This window comes from Equus quagga, chromosome 20, assembly GCF_021613505.1.
Source record: "Equus quagga isolate Etosha38 chromosome 20, UCLA_HA_Equagga_1.0, whole genome shotgun sequence".
Classification (NCBI taxonomy): domain Eukaryota; kingdom Metazoa; phylum Chordata; class Mammalia; order Perissodactyla; family Equidae; genus Equus; species Equus quagga.
The window spans coordinates 37,245,320-37,264,276 of record NC_060286.1 but is presented as its reverse complement, the minus strand read 5'-3'; the positions used below and the strand labels follow the sequence as shown (position 1 = coordinate 37,264,276).

The 18,957-nt window shown below is 42.5% G+C and overlaps 1 protein-coding gene across 1 annotated transcript in view; it reads left to right on the top strand.

Annotated features, from left to right (window-relative positions):
- Positions 1-12,365, top strand: part of ATG2B (autophagy related 2B) — a 72,050-nt gene extending 59,685 nt beyond the window's left edge. The window contains exons 37-42 of the mRNA XM_046646920.1: positions 1,435-1,504; positions 1,857-1,939; positions 2,571-2,692; positions 2,938-3,092; positions 4,051-4,200; positions 7,516-12,365. Of these exons, the coding sequence (XP_046502876.1) occupies positions 1,435-1,504; positions 1,857-1,939; positions 2,571-2,692; positions 2,938-3,092; positions 4,051-4,200; positions 7,516-7,746 (811 nt within the window). The 3' untranslated portion in view covers positions 7,747-12,365. The remainder of the gene's footprint in view (positions 1-1,434; positions 1,505-1,856; positions 1,940-2,570; positions 2,693-2,937; positions 3,093-4,050; positions 4,201-7,515) is intronic.
- Positions 12,366-18,957: the final 6,592 nt, after the last annotated feature.

Below are 18,957 nucleotides of genomic sequence, written 5' to 3'. Positions count from 1 at the left end.
AAGCAAAGAAATTGACACTTTTTAATCAGCTTATGTAGCGTTTCTTAACTTACTTAGGTACCATGTTAATTTTTCTCATTAAACTATTCAAAATAGCTTATAGATTTCTGTTTCTATTCTCAAAAGCTCTTAGGGGGTCCAGGACCCTGGGATGGTTGTCAGTGATATAGTCCAAATCACTCACTTTACAGATGAGGAAGTTAAGGCCTAGAGAGCTGAGGTGACTTGCTCAAGACCACACAATTAGTTCGTGGCCGAGCCAGGGCTAGAACACAGTCTTAATCTCACATTCAGTGCATTTTCCAAATGATGGCATAATAGTCCCTCCCCTCCCACTGCCAAACATTTATGCATTCCACAAATATTTATTGAGCACTTACTATGTGTGTGCTCGGTTTTGTTCAAGGCACAGTGAATAAAGTAGAGAAAAATCCCTATTTAACTGAGCTTACAAGTAAGGAAAATATAGGATTTGTGCTAATATGTGCCATAAAGAAAAAAGAGTGAGGAAGGAAGAGGCGGGTGTCGAGGGGCTTTGGCTCAGAGAGCCGGATGGAGATGCATATTCGGAAGATGCGGGGTGACCTGGGATCCAGGCTTCTCGTAGTGGTTGGTGGAAATACAGCATTTCCATTTCACTGTAGGTTAAGTGGACTTCTGTGGGGTGGCTCAGGATGTAACCGCTGACATTATTCTGTAGAAAAAATGTTTTTCAAGTTCCAGTTTACAGTCCAGCTTTTGAAACCCCGCTCCTTTTGTTTGATGTATATGTACCATCGGTGTATAATTCAATTTCATTCTCACAGAATTCCCATTATTTGTGTGTCAATGTCTTACTTACAAGCATTAATTTCAAGAATGCTCACTGAAATTCATCAGTGTAGGTGGTCTTTTTTAAATTTGCTGAGGAGACATTCAGGCTCGGAGAGTTTAAGTTCCTTGCCCGGGATTGCACCCCGTATAACGGATGAAACTGGGACTCATGTCCAGGTTTTCTGGCTCTCTCTGCTTCGTCATGGAGCTAAAACAAATACCTTACCTCTTCTCTTTTTTACTTCTTGGTAGTGATTACACTCTTTGGTTTAATCCTAAAGGTTGTTTTTATTAGTTTGTTTTCTGTATGAATTGAGAATATCTGCCAGAATAAATTTTTCTAAGGTAAACGTAATTTAGTAAACTAGGAAAAGGCTTTTGTGAAAAAATTTAAATATAAAATAAATACAATTTATAAGCTGATTAACATTGGTTTTTGTTATATTACCTTAAGAAAAGGTAGAGCTAAAAGACATTTTCCTTTATTTAGACCTTAAGATATTCACATTACGTATTGTGTGGTTTTGTTTTTATTCTCCAGTTGAACAAATTAATTTATATCTAATTTCAACTATTAGTAATTTTGAATATAAATAACTCCCCTCCTTTCTTTATCTTCAGAGAATTTAGATTCACATCGGAAGTTCCTATTCGACTTGATTATCACGGCAAACACGTATCAATGGATCAGGTTTGGAAACGTGGCACAGATGTACTCTACAAATTATCTCATTTGTTTTTCTCATGAACTAAAGTTTTAAAACTTTTTTCTGTCATGGTTAATATATATATTTGAAATGAAGTGCAAGATTTTAAAATTGAATTCTGTTTTTGAAGTAAATTAAACATCATTAAGATCTCATGAGTAAAATTTGATATAAATTGGGTCATACATATTATAAAATATGTATTTTTTTGCTGTAAATATTTTAAGTGTTTTAGCCTCATTAGTGAATATTGCTTTGACTTTGCCAAATAACAACCATTTTAAATGTTAAATCTCTCGATTTACAGATTAATCTGGCCTTTTTTTAATTTTAAAGGGTACATTAGCCGGGATTTTGATTGGTCTGGCCCAGTTAAACTGCTCTGAACTAAAGCTGAAGAGGCTTTTCTATCGACACGGGTAGGTTGATTTATTATATGAGGCTGTAAGGTGTAGTTGCTAAAGTTTACAGCAATTTACAAATTGAGTTTTCTTAGCAGGCATATATAATTTAATTATTTTACAGTATTGTCTGCAGAGAGCTCATTTTCAGAGGATTCTTACTGATTAGGGGCTAATTTTTATCCTGAGAGAGTAGAAGTAGTTTGGACAGAGTAGTATTTTTCAAAAATAGCTATAGTTATATTTTTAAAAGTTTCCCAAAGTTGTAAATTAGCTTATTTAGTGAAAAGACCAGAAGTTCACAAGGTAGTAATTCTTAGTAGCTAAGAACCGTGTGGCAATTTATAGATGTTGAGTTAATCCTATGCAAGAGCTTTAGATGTTCAAGAAATAAGAACAGTGGAGAAACGCACTTATACATATTACCTAAGTCTTGTAGAAATTATTACCATTACGTATGGATTATATGTGTGTGTGTGTGTGTGTGTGTGTGTGTGTGTGTATGTATGTATATATTCAGATCGAATGTCTGTAATGTTCTTGTAATTTGTAAATTTTTTTGTCTTAAGTAAAAAAAAAAATCCCCCAAACTTATCTAAACCTATAAGTTTCTTTCTCCTTCCTATATACTAATAGTCATTTTCTCTAGTTTGCTAGGTGTTGACAAACTACTCTCATATGCAATCACTGAATGGCTTACTGACATTAAGAAGAACCAACTACCAGGAATCCTAGGAGGTGTTGGGCCTATGCATTCACTAGTACAATTAGGTGAGTTTTCTTTTTTAATCAAAAGATAATTTATTTTGCCTGATCTGTGTTTCTTAACCCTTTTGGGGTTATGGATGCCTTTGAGAGTCTATGTGACGACCATCTTTCTAGAAAGCCTACAAGTGTAGACATACATACAAAACTTCACCTGCCATTTCAGGGGTTAAAAACCCCAGGGTTAGGATGATAGCAGAGATCTGAGCTCCATCCTCCTATTGATTTCTGTGTGTCGATTCTTGTTATAGTGCAAGGCCTAAAGGACTTGGTCTGGTTACCAATAGAGCAGTACCGGAAGGATGGTCGCATCGTCAGAGGATTTCAGAGAGGCGCTGCCTCCTTCGGCACCTCAACAGCCATGGCTGCTCTGGAACTCACCAACAGAATGGTTCAAACCATACAGGTATCTCTCCATGCGCTACCTTGATCTACACGAAGAGGAAGTGCCGTTGTAAAGTCGTTGGGTTATTTTGTTTTAAAATCATAGTGTGAAAATGTACAAAATGTTGAGAGTAGATATTTTATTTGCAATGATTTAATAACATTCTTTTTTTGTTGCTTAGTTGTCCAGTGTTATATTTTGAGTAGAATAAAACAGTGGAATACAGTATCAAATTTGTTTGCCTGTTTCAGGTAAATTATAACCATTAAGTTAGTCAAGGATTTATTTCACCATTATATGGAAAGATCATAGCTAAATGTAAAGAAAGCATTATAGATCAAATAATAGTTGTATGAAAGTTTGTTATATTAAGTATTAAGCACCAATTGACCTTATCCAGTTGTTCACAGACCGTGCATTCTTTTTTTGTTTTTGTTGCTTAAAGATTGGCACCTGAGCTAACAACTGTTGCCGATCTTCTTTTTTTTTAATTCTTTCTCCCCAAAGCCCCCAAGTACGTAGTTGTAGATTCTACTTGTGAGTGCCTCTGGTTGTGCTATGTGGGATGCTGCCTCAGTGTGGCCTGATGAGCGGTGCCATGTCCTTGCCCAGGATCTGAACTGGCAAAACCCTGGGCCGCCGAAGCAGAGCATGCGAACTTAACCACTTGGCCACGGGGCCGGCCCCAAACCGTGGGTTCTTGACTAACCTGGTAACATGGAGAGTGTTCTCAGAGGACTGAGGAGGGCCTGAAAAATCAGCTCAATCCAGATATTAGTTTTTAATGCACACTTTTTAATGTTCTTGTTATAAAAGTAATAAATTCTTGTTGTAAGGAATTCAAACACTGCAGAAGTGCAGTGTCAGGGCGTGTGAGCCCCTCTGTTCTTCCTCACTCCCTGTAGGAAGTGCACTGTTGGAGCACAGCTCTCCAGACTTCCTTCTGACTCGTTTCTTACTTTCTGTTACAATGACCCAGGCAGCAGCAGAGACTGCTTATGACATGGTGTCTCCTGGTACCCTTTCTATCGAGCCCAAGAAGATCAAAAGGTTTCCTCATCACCGGTTAGCCCACCAGCCGGTAGACCTGAGGGAAGGCGTGGCCAAGGCCTACAGTGTCGTGAAAGAGGTAAGTGAGCACTTGAGTGGACGAGCCCGAAGCAGTTTGCCTTTTCCCTGCTTGCCTGGCTTTCATCTAAAGAGCATTCCATCTTTGGAGTTTGTTCCCAAGAAATCTCTGGGAGTGGATTTGGATCTGCTACCAATAGCGAGTGCAGATGCCTGCTTGAGGTAAGAGAAGAGGGCTACGTTGTGACGAGAAGAGTAGTGATCGAAAGAAGACTGATTCTCCTTCCAGGCAGAAGCAAGCAAGGAATAATAGAAACAAACTCTGTGTTCTCCCCACTGGATTTAACACTTTTTATACTTTGCTGTATTTACCTCAGATTTGTTTAGAAATACAACTTTTCAGGTAAATCACTCACCTTGATCTCATTCCTATACCTTCAATATCCTCAAGATGGTATATAGTTTTTCTGTATGTGTTTTTATAGTTTTATCGTTGTATGTATGTATTTATAAGCAAAACAAATATTGTTTATATTTTAAAAGTTCACCTAAATGGTATTATTTATTTCATTCAGTTAACTTGTCTTTCAAGATCTATCAGTATTGATATATGTAGATTTAATTTAAACTATTTTATAGTATTTCATTGTATGAATATGGCATAATTTATTTATTGTCCTGTTGGACAGTTTCCATTTTTTCCCCTAAAATACTGCGATAGGAATATTCATATAAATGTCCCTTTGTTCATACGTGCAAGAGGTTGTTAAGGGTGGGATTGGTGATTCGTAACTGTTTGAATCTCGACATTTATTAAGCATTGCCAAATTGCAGTGTAGTTGCACCAGTGAACCCTGGTTCTTTATGGGTGTTGTTGGGAGCATTCTCTGTCTTAATCTTTTTTGACATTCTTTTTAATATGACATGAAGTTTGAGGTCATTTAACTTAGGATTCGTCTATTAGGATTTCGTTAAAGATACTTTTCTTCATCATATTCTGACAGGCAGAAGTGCCTAGGACAGCCTTGACCTGACAAAAGTAGCCTCTGTGGTCCCAAATGGTGGGAAGAGCACTGAGGTAGGGCCCCCAAGAAATGGATTAGTGGATAAATAAAGGCAAGACCACTGGTCACCTTTCTGAAAAAGAGATTTAGTCAGGAGAATGAGAGAAAATCACCAGTCAGACCGGTTCCTACAGATGTCAGGGTTGCACCAGTTATCAGCAGACATGTTAGAAATTAGGTTCGTAAAAATGGTCCTGGGTTTAAGGCATGGCAGAGGCAGTTGGCAGCAGGATATGATAGCACTTGGACATGTAGCACTTCACAATTCCCACAATGCTTGCCTAATTTAATCTACATTCATTTTACAATAAATATTTGTGTGCTTACTGCATGCAAGTGTATAGTAACTCTTAAAGATAGGTGGTCTTCCTCCATTACAGACGAGGAAGCAGGCTCAGCAGGGCCAGCCTCCCAGTGTACGCGGCGAGTCGGTGGTGGAGCCAGGGCTGGAGCCCAGGTATCTGGGTCTGAGGTTGAGTTCTCTTTCTCTAACCCTGTCAGTGTGAAGAATGAAGGGAGTGTGGGGAGAAGAGTAGGCAAGGATTGGGATGTAGGTAAGGTGTGCTTGATGAGACTCAATCTGAATTCTATTTTAAAGACCCTTTTAAATAGAGGTTCCTAAATGCTGGTAAATTTCTTTTTCCCTGTAGATGTTAATAACTCAAAGATCGAGAGAAAACATCCCATGTGTTTCACAGATAGGCTCATCCTTTAGATCAGCGGTCTGCAGACTACGGCTTGCAGATCAGATCTGGCCCAGGCCTGTTTTTATATGGGCCTTCTGGCTAAGAATGATTTTTACAATTTTTAAAGGATTGTAAAAAGAAAAAAAAAAAAGAGCATACAACAGAGACTATGTGGCCCACAAATATTTAACATTGGGCCCTTTACCGAGAGTTTGCCGACCCCTGCTTTACATAATTCTGTTTCGTGGGAGTCAGGGAGTTGTGGTGAGGGTAGTAGGAGTTAACTAGGAATCATTTAATGAACACTTAGTGCCTGCTAAACTGTGCCAAGCTCTGTAGATGCATTATTTCATTTAGTTCTAACAATCACCACAGTATTTTAATTCCCCAGTTAAAGGATGTTTGAGGTCACACAGCTAAGTGATGGAGTGGAGATTTAAATTTACTTCTCTTGTCTCCAGATCTGGTGGTGTTAATCATTGTGTTATAATAAACTAATACCTGTTTATTGTTTATGGGTTAGGGAGTGGAGCTGAGAGGGGGGAGGAAGATGATGTGGGCAAAGGTGTACATTGTAAGCGTTTTCTTCATTGTATTCATGGTTTCACTTATTGGCTATTATCTTGTAGATAGTTTTAACAATAGCACTTCCTCTTTTTTTAGTTCTTTTGGACTTCATTTTTTTTTTTTTTTGCCCTACGGTATTACGTGTTTTTGCGTGCTGTGCTGGGTAGAAATGATACTCTTGTTAGCTTGTCAAAGTGATGGCTAGATTCTGGATTAGGACAAGGGTCCTTGGTTTCTCTGAGGAGCCCAGAGTTCCTTGTGCTGTGCCCTTCACTGAAACAGTTACAATGGAACAGCTGTTGTGTCCCCTAAGGGATTTCTGAGTTAGGCAAATGGTAGACATTTGAAAGTCGAGTGTGAAGTTTTAGCACTTTGGCTTGACCTGCACATCTGTATGGTCAGCTATAAAGCCTAGCAGTGATGGTTATTTCAACGTTCTACAGTTATAGGAAAGATTAAAACATGCTTCAGAAGCTTTGTTCTAATTATGAAACATGTTCCTGCCTTATGTTCTCAGAATTTTCTCTATTTAATCCAATAAAATGTTCTACTTAGCCTTTTATCTTAATTGAATGTTCCAGTTTATCTTTTCTAGTACACAGCCAGTAATTTAAAACAAATTAAATAATTTTTTGGAGCTTAGTAGAATTAGGTTTTCTTGTTACAGTTGAATCAAAGGAACTATCACCATGATTTTTAGTGATTCTATTTATTCCAGAAGCTTTGTGTGCCATGTTTAACTAGAGTGATGAATAATGCCAGAAAAGCTACTCTTGGCTCATTAAATATTTCTGTAAGCTTCCCTACGTGAAATTGTAGTGTAGCTACATCTTCCACACGCATGTCACAACAGAATACTAAATCATAATAAATGCCTCTTACTTTCCATTACAATTAGAATTTTGTTATAAAAATAACTATCCTGGGTTATCTCAAAAGCAGGGTTTTTTGGTTTAGTTACAAACATAATGTTGATTAAGTCTACCAAAGTGTGTGTTATAGGGTAATTTGGAGAGTTTTCGGACCAGTAATTTGCTCTTCTCCACTTTCCCCTTTCAGGGAATTACAGACACGGCTCAGACCATTTATGAAACTGCAGCTCGAGAGCACGAGAGCAGAGGGGTTACTGGCGCCGTGGGCGAAGTCCTGCGCCAGATTCCTCCAGCAGTGGTGAAACCTCTGATTGTTGCCACAGAAGCAACATCAAACGTGTTAGGTGGCATGAGAAACCAAATTAGACCAGATGTTCGGCAAGACGAGTCACAGAAATGGCGCCATGGGGAAGACTGATGCTTCAGAGGCGGTTCCTTCTGAAGATAAGGAGGGTGGAGACAAGGAGCATAGTGGCCCATTGGCAGCTTTAGAGGGAACTCGTTTAATTTTATTTTGCTCATCTCAGGAACAAAAGCATTTCTTAGTTAAATAATTGAATATCGAAAACAACACGCAACCAAACCTCTGGCATGTTAGGGCTGGCTTGGTACTCGCCTGTAGAAATGTTTGGTGGCTGGTGTCGAAAGTCCTTAAAGCCTTTGCTGCCAAGTTGGTGGAATGCTTGCTTTTATTAAAGTGACTGTGTTCTCCTTGTCGCAGACAAGGTGTCATTGGAAACCTCCTTTTACAGTACAGAGTGCTAAAAGACATTTGAACACTTTGAAAGCACTATTTATGTGGCTCCAAGGAGTTGATTTTTCTCAAGGTTTAAAAAGAATCACAGCTTTGAGACTTTCACTGAGAATGAGAGAGAGAAGCCACAGGGAGAGCAGAGCAGGCGGGGTGCTCAATATAGACAGCGGTGAGGGAAATAACCTCATTGTTCGCATCGTTGCTGCTCGAGAACAGCATTCTTTCCACGAGCTCAGAAAATCCTGTGGGAGTTTGAGAAGGTGGATGTCGCAGACATGTTCTGTTGTGTTGCACTTTATCCTCTGTATGTGTATGTGTTTTTAGATTAATACAAGTCTTGTGCTATATTCTTTATGTAAGGAGGAAGTCTGAAAGTTTTTGGCAAAGGAAGGTAACTCAAATGTAATAGCTTTCATTTATTTTAAATGTAAATGAAAACGTGCATTCTATAATGAACGGGGGCCCAAGAGATTGTATGTTCAATTTTAAGCAGGTGTAGTGCAACTTGTTAGGAATGTGTGCAAAGGGAGATTGGAAGTGGTTTTTACTCTAAAATTAACCAAAAATCCTCCAAATATTCCCTAGTTAACTATTTCAAAGTACCGTTTTTACTTGCTTAACAATGTACATTTTGATAACCTGTCAGGAATGAATAAAGTATTTTTATTTAAAGGTAAAATTGTTTTATGCTTCCCTGAATATTTTGCTTTTCTTAGAGCATATTCATAGATGCAATACTATGATTTATCCCAAGATGCTTGGGAACACTTTCTCAAAATTGATTTTGGTTAATATCAAGTAAATCATTACCTAGGAGTGAGAGGGAAATTGTTCTCAAAAACCCAATCCCTGACTGTAGATTAATTCAGCAGAAAGAAAACGTAGGACTTTGTATTCATCCATTGTTTAAAACTGCGTGACATGACTTCTCATTTTCTAAAGTGGAGGGAGTATCATCGAGGTAGATTTGGAAAATGAACTACGTTTCAGTTTGGGGTTTGGAAAATGACGTTGAGTCAGTGTTGTTCTCTAAAGCTCTAAACAAGAAAGCAATGTAAACCAAAAATCTGAACATTTAAAATGTATAAAAATTGTGTTAAATGGCATTTAATTTTCTTTTGTTTCCTTTTAACTGATGGAAAACTTAAAAGGGCAGTGCCCGGAGGAACTGCCTGTTTAGGCGTCACGGACCACTTGTTACTCTGTCCAGTCCACTGGAGCCCGGAGCCCTCCGTGGGCCCCGAGTCAACACAAGCTCTCGCTGGTTATTACTGTGAAGGGTCAAGCCTGCCTCTGGGGCCCGTCCTCACTGCCCTGCGCACCGACCCCAGTATTCTCCTTTTCCTTTACAGTGGAACGTGCTCTGTGTGTTATCTATGATGATTAATCAAACTGAAAAAGTTCTTCTCTCTTTAACTTTTACATATATTTCCCATAGTTATACTTAGAGCTCGGTTAGGTACAGTATAGGGAGAAATAATCATCCTCCTGTTCGTAGTCTGAGTTGCAAATGGTCCCATCTTTTGACAGATCAGTTTATAAACCCCACTTAAACAAATAGCTTTATAATGTAATCTCCATGGCTCTTCTCTGTTCTGCCCTCCTGCACCTGCTCTTGATAGAACCCATGTTTGGGAACAGAAACCTTGTGTGTCAGAAAGATTCAGCGTCAGGCTGTATTCATTGTCAGTTTAACCAATATGCTCTTTACTCGAGGTGTTTCTGTGGAGGACCTATATATATTTGAATACTTCTGCATTATTAAATATCCCTAATTTTTTCTTTTTTAAAAATATCTTTTGTGTTGCAACAACACAGCACAAAGAGTGTTAAGCATGATCCTTGGGTTGCCAGATCTATAACTTATCCAGCAGATGACTTGGCCAAGCCATTTAATTTCTCTAAGCCTCATAAATGAAGAGTTTCTTCTGACAAAGCCCCACCGAGATTTTCAGATGATTAGGCGTGTGTGCGTGTGTGTATGTGTGTGTGAATAATGGTATGGGACGTGATGCTCAGTGGAGTGCCTCGGACCTGTGACACCTCGGACTGGTGGCGTTGTTGAATGAGAGCTCTCCGCTCACATCGCACACGGTAGCTGTGGCTCCTTTACGTCCTGGATCCCGTAGAGGGATGCGTTTCTGAACGGCCACAGTGCCTGCGCGGTGGACTTTTGATGTGATGCTTCTGAATGGAGTAGACTGCTCGTGTCCAGGTGTTACTGCGTGAGTCCGTGTAGGCATCTCCCCAAGGAGTCAGGTGAGCAGGCTTGATCCAGATCCGGAGCACATGGTGTTAGCGGAGGGTGTTAGCTCCACCTTACATCCCAAATGTAAAGGCAGTGAAGACCATGGCGATGTCTTCTCTGGAAGCGGGCTGATTTGGACCCCGCAGTTTCCCTTCTCGTCTGTCCTAAGATCGCTCTTACCTACAAGTGAAATGTCCACTCCACATTGGCCCTTTGGGATCTGTGTGATACACTGTTTCTTCTAGACATCGTGGCAGTAGACTTTTGCTTTAACAAAATTTGGGTACAATTTGGATTCCCACTTAAGCACATTTATTTAACATCAGTATTTTTATAATGCAAAATTCACTTTAAGAAAAAAAAATCTTCCCCTGTAGCAGTGGGCCCAAAATGGCAAAAATACTAAAAACCAGTGTTTCCTGCCTCCTGCCGCACGTCACTTCTAAATGCTATTAAAGTATTTCCAGGTTTTAAGGGAATTCCTTTTACTGTGTTCTGTAGGTTTAGTGCCTCTGTTCAGTTTCCAAACAGCCACAACCACGTCTGCCCTGCGGGGGCTGCTCGTCCAGAGGTGGCATGTCTCCGCGGGTGTCGTTCGATTCAGGTTCTCTGACCCCGTGCACTCTCACCAGAGGGACAGACTGCAGGCGGAGCTGAAGTTAAGCAATTTAAAATGAGGAATCCACACTGGTACCGAATGGTTTCAGCATTAACAATTGTCTTAACATTAAATTTCGTGTATGTAAAAAGCTACATGACTTAAGAGAAATCATTTAACTTTGCCTCAGTTTTCTTACACCTGCACTGGGTGTAATTCTTGAGGATTGTGGGAAGTGTGGCCGGGCTGGTGTTCTGTAGCGAGCAGTCTTATTCCCCGTTTCCCTTCACAACCTCCTGAGCTACGTAAGACATTAGAGAGAATGTCTATGAAGTTCTTTAAGTTCCTTGAAAGCAAGGGACTGTGCAACACAAAGATGCTCTTTTGTATCTGCAAATGCATCAACTGGACATACCAATTGGTATTGAATGGAAGAAATCAAATGTAAATTTGTGAGTCTTAGGTTAAAAAGGAAAGATATTTACATAGTGTATAGATGATGAAGGAAAAAAAAAGATTTCTTTCATTACCAAGAAATCTTATTTCTGTTTACTGGAAGAGACAGTCTTTTCATACAAGAATGATCGAGTGCTTTAATGCCGATTTTTATCTCACCATTTTCAGGATCATGCTAGGCACGTTCCCTTTAATAGACTTTATATGCACAGTTGCAAGTCAGCCAGTTTAAATCAGAGCTATTTTCCTTTCATCGTAGTGCCTGCAAATCAGAGCTAGAAAAGGCATTCTAACACACCACCATGATGGCTGCTTTTGGGACGAGAAATTTAAGTGAGTTTCAACAATTCATATTTTGCAATGTCAGCAGTTCTTTAAAACATAGGTGTTAGATATTTTCGCCTCCTATAACTCTTGGCCCCTTGGTTTCACACACGTTGCTTCACGTAAGCGCCAGTGCTCTCCGCAGATTCCAAGAACTTGTGAGCGCGATGTGGGCTCCCCGATGTCTCTAATGCCCCGGGTGGTTGGACTAGCAGCCCTCCTGTAAAAAATGTGTTGACTTTGCTGTTCCACATGCGTTTTGTACATATGAAATGGCAGCTCCCAATTTCTAGTCGGATTTGTCTTACACGGTTTGTATAGCTTGTCGGTCACACAGGACTATTTGCTTTGTCACTGCGAAGTTTGGTAGGGGCCCCGAGTTCGCTCTTAGCTTAGTCCCTCCTGACATGTTGTAGACATTGAACTGGTGTCACCACAAGTCAAAAGAACATCCTTGTACACGTTGACTGTCATTGCTAAGTTTCCCAATTAAGCTCATCATGGATATGTGTGAATACTTTAAGAATACTGATGCTGTATGAATATTTTTGTGGAACTGTAACTTGTTAGTCTGATTATTTAAAGTATTATGAAATTAAGAATACGAAATACTCTTGAAGAAAATTAAAATATTTACCCTTTGGAGTTGACTTGAAACACTATTGTCTTTCGCCGAGAACTGTTCCAAAAACCTGGATAAAGTACTTCCTGCGGGGGAGGGGGACAGGGCTGTGTCAGATCCTGTTATTGGAAAACGGTGTTCCACACTCCTGGAACTTCTGATCGCAAACCTTATATCTACCTGCTACATTTCTGAGATGTTAAGGGCATATAATGTTAAAACTTGCCCCTCCTCCCCCCTTTGGGATATTAATCCCTAGATTAGTTATCTTATCCCCACAGTGTAGACTTGTGGCAAACACATCTTGTAGTTTCGGTCTTAGGGACCTAGATAAATACTTGATAAATCTGTTTGGAGGAATGTTTTTACTTATAAAAGGAATATTTAAAAGAAATACTTATTTTTAAAGACAATACTTTAAAGGAGGTTTTGATGTGACAGATGTCACTGTATAACCGTGCACTTTGAGCAATTAGGGAAAAAGCACAAGTCACACTTCACACATGGCTTTTGTGAAAGAGAGGGAGATACTGAGTGTGTGCTAGGTACTGTGCGTGTTCTTTATATAACCTCGTGGCCCCTCTGAGAGGCACTCAGTATAGTGTCTGTTTTCCAGAGGAGGAGACTGAGGTTCAGAGAGGTCAAGACACTTGCTCAAGGTCACTTGGTGTGACTCCCGAAGCCCAGGCTCATTCTAGGACTTTACGTAAGAGGAACTCGAGCAGTTGTCTAAATTAGTAAAAACTCTTCACTGATTAGGAAACTAAGAAAGGAATTTTGCTGAAAGATTCAGATTAAAGGCTCTTCGAACACTTGAGCCAGAATGAACTTGCTGATCCATCTCTTCACCCGCATCTCCAGCCCCGTCCCCTCGCCTGGCTGGGTGCCGGGCACTCTGCTCCTTCAGTTCTGCCACATCCTCTAAGCAGGGGTTAGACCACCTGGAGACTTTTTTTTTAATGCTGAAGCTCAGGCCCCACTCAACACCAATTAAATCAAACTCTGAGAATGGGGCTAAATCTGGTCTCTCCGCCTTAGCACTCTTGACATTTGGGGTGGGATAATTCTCTATGGTGGGGGCAGTCCTGTGCATTGTGGGAGGTTTAGCAGCATCCGTGGCCTTACCCAATAGAGGCAAGTTAGCAGCCTCTTCCCCAATTGTAAAAGCCAAAATGTCTCCAGATGTGGCCACATGTCCCCTGGGTGCCAAAATCCGCCTGGTGCAAACCCTGGGCTAAGAGCTCCCCGGTGAGAACAATGGGCAGCCTGGAGCGAGAGTTGTGCCCAGGGGGCCTCCCGCGGTCCCCCGTCTGCATCCAGAGCGCTCTGCCTGGTTCCTCCTCAGCTCAGCTCGAAGGTCACTGTTTTCAGACAGGCCCAGCCACCCTACCTACCCCTTTATTCTCCATTAGGGCAAACCTTAAAGCAAACCTTTGTGGCCCTTCTCATTTTACAAATCCATATGGATTTGTTTCCCTATTTATTGTCCGGCAGGGTACATGCACACCTGGTATCTAGCACAGGGCCTCGCCCAGAATTAAGAATCAGGGACTGGGGAGTGAGTGAATGAATGAACGAACAAATGAATGAACCCAGTGGTCATCTAGTCCTACCTAGTCATTTAGCAGCTGAGGAAAATGAAGCCCAGAGAGGGGATGTTATTTGCCCAAGATCACATGATTAGTGCTTGAAGATGTCCTTTATTCAATGCAATTTCACGTTTTTTTGGTTTTAGCAATAAGTAATAAAATACATAAATATATAATGAAATGAAAATTCCGCATTTGCCAAGTATTCACTATGTGACTCTTCCTCTGTTCCGCACTCAGCAATGTGGCATTCACACTCAGTGTCAGCCAGGGCCCTGGGAGGAAGCACATGGCCACTCGGGCCACTGCGGAGGGTGTCAGGCAGGGACGACTTAACACGGCTGGTCAGGGCCAAGGGACACCCACATGGACCTTGGGGCTGACTCTGGGTCACGGAAAGACTGGCTGCCTCTTCCACCTTCAGCTCTGGGCCTCAGCCATGTGAGTTGTGGTGATTTCTCCCCTTTGCTCTCCTTGGCGACGGGAACACAGGGCGCCTCCTTCTCCATCCCATCTGCCGTGAGGCTGAAGGAGTGCTAAGCCCATCGCAGGTCTGCAGGGACAGAGGGAGAGTGACTCACAGCCCCTGGAGCTGAGGAGAGGGCTGCGGACAGCAGCTGTGACCTTAGGTAGAGCAAAGTGGCCAGAGAGGGCCAGAGAAACCCCCGTCCTCGGTCTTCTACCCTCCCCTCTCGTGCTGGAGCCTCCCATGGGTGGACCTCAACTTACATACAGCATCGGAGGCTCAGCGCGGTGCAGAGTGGATCCGGAGGGCAAATGGAAACGCTCCGGCACTCAAGCATTCTCTTAGTTGTACTGTTCTCTTCATTTTGCAGATGACAAAACCCAGGCTTAGGTTAAGTGATCTATCCAAAGCCACACAATGTACTAGTTAAGGAACACTAGTCACTAATGACAGATAAGCCCCCAAATCCCAGCAGCTTAACAAAAAGAAGTTTGTTTCTCATTCATGTAAAGTCCAGGCAGTGCTCCTGAATATCTGGCAGCGCTCGTGCAAGTGGTGATGGGGGAACCCAGGCTCCTTCCATCTTGTGTCTCTTCCTGTCCCGGAGCCTCAGAATCCTCCACGGGGATCACTGCACTGGGGAGAGAGGAGGACCACTTTTATGGCCAGGCCTAGGAGCTCTCACTTTTGCCCCCCCTTCTATTGGTCAGAATTCTGTCACGTGATCCTTCAAGGGCTCCCGGGTAATGTAGTCTTGCTGTGTGCCTAGGAAGGAAGGAAATTGGGGTTGGTGAGCAAAGTAGCCAGACTCGCTACGTGCAGCTCACAATTTAGAATTTGAATCCAGGAGTGTCTGACTCCAGACCCACACTCTTAGCACATGCTCTATTGGAATTACAATTTGTTGCACTCTGAGATACTCTGCTACTACCAGAGGTAGGTTTTTTTTTCTCCTCGGCTTGTTTGTTTATATTCCTGAAAGCAGTTCCACATGGAGCAAATGAATTAAATTCTGGGACCTTTGCTGGGTAACGAGGCAGGAAAGTATAATGTGGTGGGTCTCAAAGCTCGTCTGCATATTGGAGTCACCCAAGGATCTTTTAAAAATTCAAAACCCAGGCCCCACCCAAGACCAATTAAATCATGACCCCTCAGGTGTATTGCTGAAGCTGCCCAGGTGACTCTAATTTATAGAAAAGTTTGGGAATCACTGGAATAGTAGCTAAGAAAATAGATTTTTAGAGGCAGGCTGCCTGGGTGTGAACCCAGGCTCCACTGCTTGTTATCTGTGTCGCCTTGGGGAAGTTGCTTAACCTGTCTGTGCTTCAGTTTCCTCTATAAAACAGAGATAATAATAGGGTTGTTATGGGGATTACGTGAGTTAATATATGGAAAGTGCTTCGAACAGCGTCCGACACATAGTAAGTACCATGTAAGAGATATTATTGTCACTGTTTTCTGAATGCCTACTGTGTGCAAGGCCCTGGGCTAGAGATGAAAGAGATGGTCCTTGTTCTCGGGGAGCTCAGAACCCGGTGGGCAGACATCAAACTCTAAATAAGACAGAGTAAGTACAGCACGCCTGCCTTTGTTCTTTATAGATGTAAATCAATTTGTTTTGCTTCCGAGGAATCCTGTCATGGCTCACAAGCTGAGGAAAGGAGAGAAACCCCTCCCAGCGGTTTTAGAGGCGGAATTCCTGCTTTTGAGGACCCCGCCTGGCTCCTCCCCCACCGCCCGGACACCTGCTTCCCCAGCAGTCAGCACAGATGGGGCAGCACTGGGACAGCTGGGGGCGCCGGCTCCCTTTACAGCCTGACGTTCGGACGGCCTGTTACGGGGAAACGTGGCTTGAAGGGTACAGCTTGGGTAGCATTTGGAAATAGAAGTCAAGGAGGGTGCTGGAGGCCAAGTCTTCTGGGTTTTGGGGATGTTGAGAAAAACGAACACCAGCACATCCTTACAGTGAGAATTTCTAAGGCTTTCAGAAGAGGGCAAAACATTCGTGTACGTTCAGCTTCCATGGAGAGATAAAGGAAAGCATGACCGCTCAGTGCAAAGTGCAAACTCTGCCGCCGAAACCCTAATGTGGGCATTTTGTGACCCCAGATGTGGCCCAGTTGTTTGTAGTGGTGGAGCCCTAAAGGCTGTGACTCCAAAATACGTTGAACGTTTGTTCAAGTTCAGTGCACCCCAACCCCCAAACTAGGCTATTTTAAAGTCAGCATCAGTGTCATGGCCCCGTACTCAGAAATCCTCCTTTCATTTATAATAAACGCTTCTAAGGTCAAATAAATATCTCCCTCTCGTCTCCATTTCAGTTTGAACTAAACTTTTACTTTGTTTTTTCCCCCCTTCAGAACATACTATTTTCGTCAAAACCCTTTTTAAGAAGTCTTTATACCAGATTTCATGTTGAAAGCCGTCTTCTTGCCTTTGTGTGTCCTATTTGCTGAACTGGAATTTTAGCTGACTGTCCACCCCAAAGATTCCCCCGGGGCGAGTCACGGAGCTTCTCTGCCCCTCGGCTTCACAGTGGTTTATCCGTTAGGGCACCACAAGGGGAAACAGCGAGTCAATGGTATGTGGCACACATTTAAAGTTTGGGTGGCTATTGCCAATTGCCCTCTTGTAGAAGTTGTACCCCCCAGCAAGTTTCATACTTAAAAAAGGAAAAGATCTTTGAAAAACCCTGTTCAAGAGAAATCGCTGCCTTTTCACATTTCCACGTTCTGTTAACGCTTTGGATCAGGTCTGTTGTAATCCATTTAAAGGGCTTGCTTTGAAAATTTGTGCAGAATCTTCTGGGGAAAGAGCAACCCTCTTCGACACCAGCAGGGGTCGCCCGCTCTCTTCCTGAGCAACGTTGGTTCAGCCGTCAGCCCTGCAAAGCCCCGGGGCGCATCCCAGCCTGTGCAAAATCTGACCCTGTGCTCGTGGGAACGCTTTGGAAAAATCCTCAGTCTCCCAACTCTTTCACGAGGCTTCTCTGTGGCAGCTTCGTCTTAGCCGAGGACAATGCTTGAATTAGAAATAAAAATGTCATGTTATTTCACGATTAATTTCTCCCCGTAAACAAATACTGAGCTGGGTGGTAACGCACACGGGGCTGTTCTGGGAAAGTTGCCCCTGCTGGAGTTTTCGCAAGAGGTTGATAAGGCATATTTGGGGTATGATATAAGAGAAGTGTGCTTTATATTCAGATAAAGATCTTTTGTTGTGTTCTGGTGAGTCTGTTTAAGCTTTCCTGCAAGATTCATTCCTCTACTGGAAATGCAGCCCCCAGCCCCCTAAGCCTACCACTCAGGGCTGGGACTCGCGTGAGGCGAGTGCGGCACCTGCTTTGTGCACAAAGTTTAAGGAGGGGTGGACACAGGCACATCAATAACCAAGAGAAACAGTAATTTACTGCAATGTTTTTAGAAAACCAAAAGTAATGTGAAAACATCCATGATGAACAAAACATCACCATTTCTAATAAAGACAGCAGCCGACCCTGCACCTGGAGCCCATCTTGGTTGCCTGGCTCTCAGTCAGGGCCCGTTGGGTCCCATCTTTACTTAAAATGTTGACATTTTGTTCACTGTGCATGAATCTCATTCTTCCCTTCCTTTGCTGACTCTTTCGCAGTCCACCCCTCCCCTGCCCCTTCACAAGGTTGGCCACAGGATGAGGAAGGGAAAATAACACTGGGAGAAGCTTCAGGCGTTGGTTAGAGAGAATCATTGTTAAACACCAGGAATGACGCCAAAATCAATAATGGCGAGTTGCTATAAACTCATGTCACTGTTTGGACTTGAGAGATTCTGCTGTAATGATATTAGCAAACATTTATTGCATGCGCCATGCGTGCTGGAGATGGTTCTCGGTGATTTTCATGTTGGCTACTTAATCGTCCAACTGTGGTTTGTGTGGTCCTCCCCTGCTGTGGCCATCTCCCAGGGCACCTGCCACCAAACCTCACCTCACTCATGCTTTCCTAGGACTATGGCTTCTCCCCTCGTCTTTGTTTATTCAATCCTTCAGGGGCTCAAGTCTCACCACCTCCAAGAAGTTTGCCCAGACCACCAGGCTTTCCTTGAGGCCATTGTTGACCAGCTGGATCAGATCAGCTAAACTGTGGTTCTCTGCTGGGGGTGGGGGTGGGGGTGATTTTGCTCCTGGGGACAGTTGCTAATATCTGGAGACCTTTTTCACTGTCACATCTGAGGGAGGGCAGTTGCTCCTAGCATCTAGAGGAGAGACCAAGGATGCTGCCCAACCTCCCACAATGCCTAGGACAGCCCCCACAGCCAAGAACTGTCTGGCCTCAAATATCCAAGGGGTCAAGAAACCTGGAGTCAAAACTTGCTAAGACATTACTGAGGATTTGGTGAAGCTCTCTCGGGAATCAAATTTGCATTCCACCATTGGGCTCTCATATTTTTGCCCAAGATGTTTGGAATTTGAGTCCCTTGGAGTAGGGATGGGCAAGATGATAGGAGCTGGGGTTTGACGACACTCCTGTTTTCCTGCCTCAGTTCTCAGCTAAATGAGGCAGACAGGAGTCAGCAGTTGGGGGCCACAGCATAA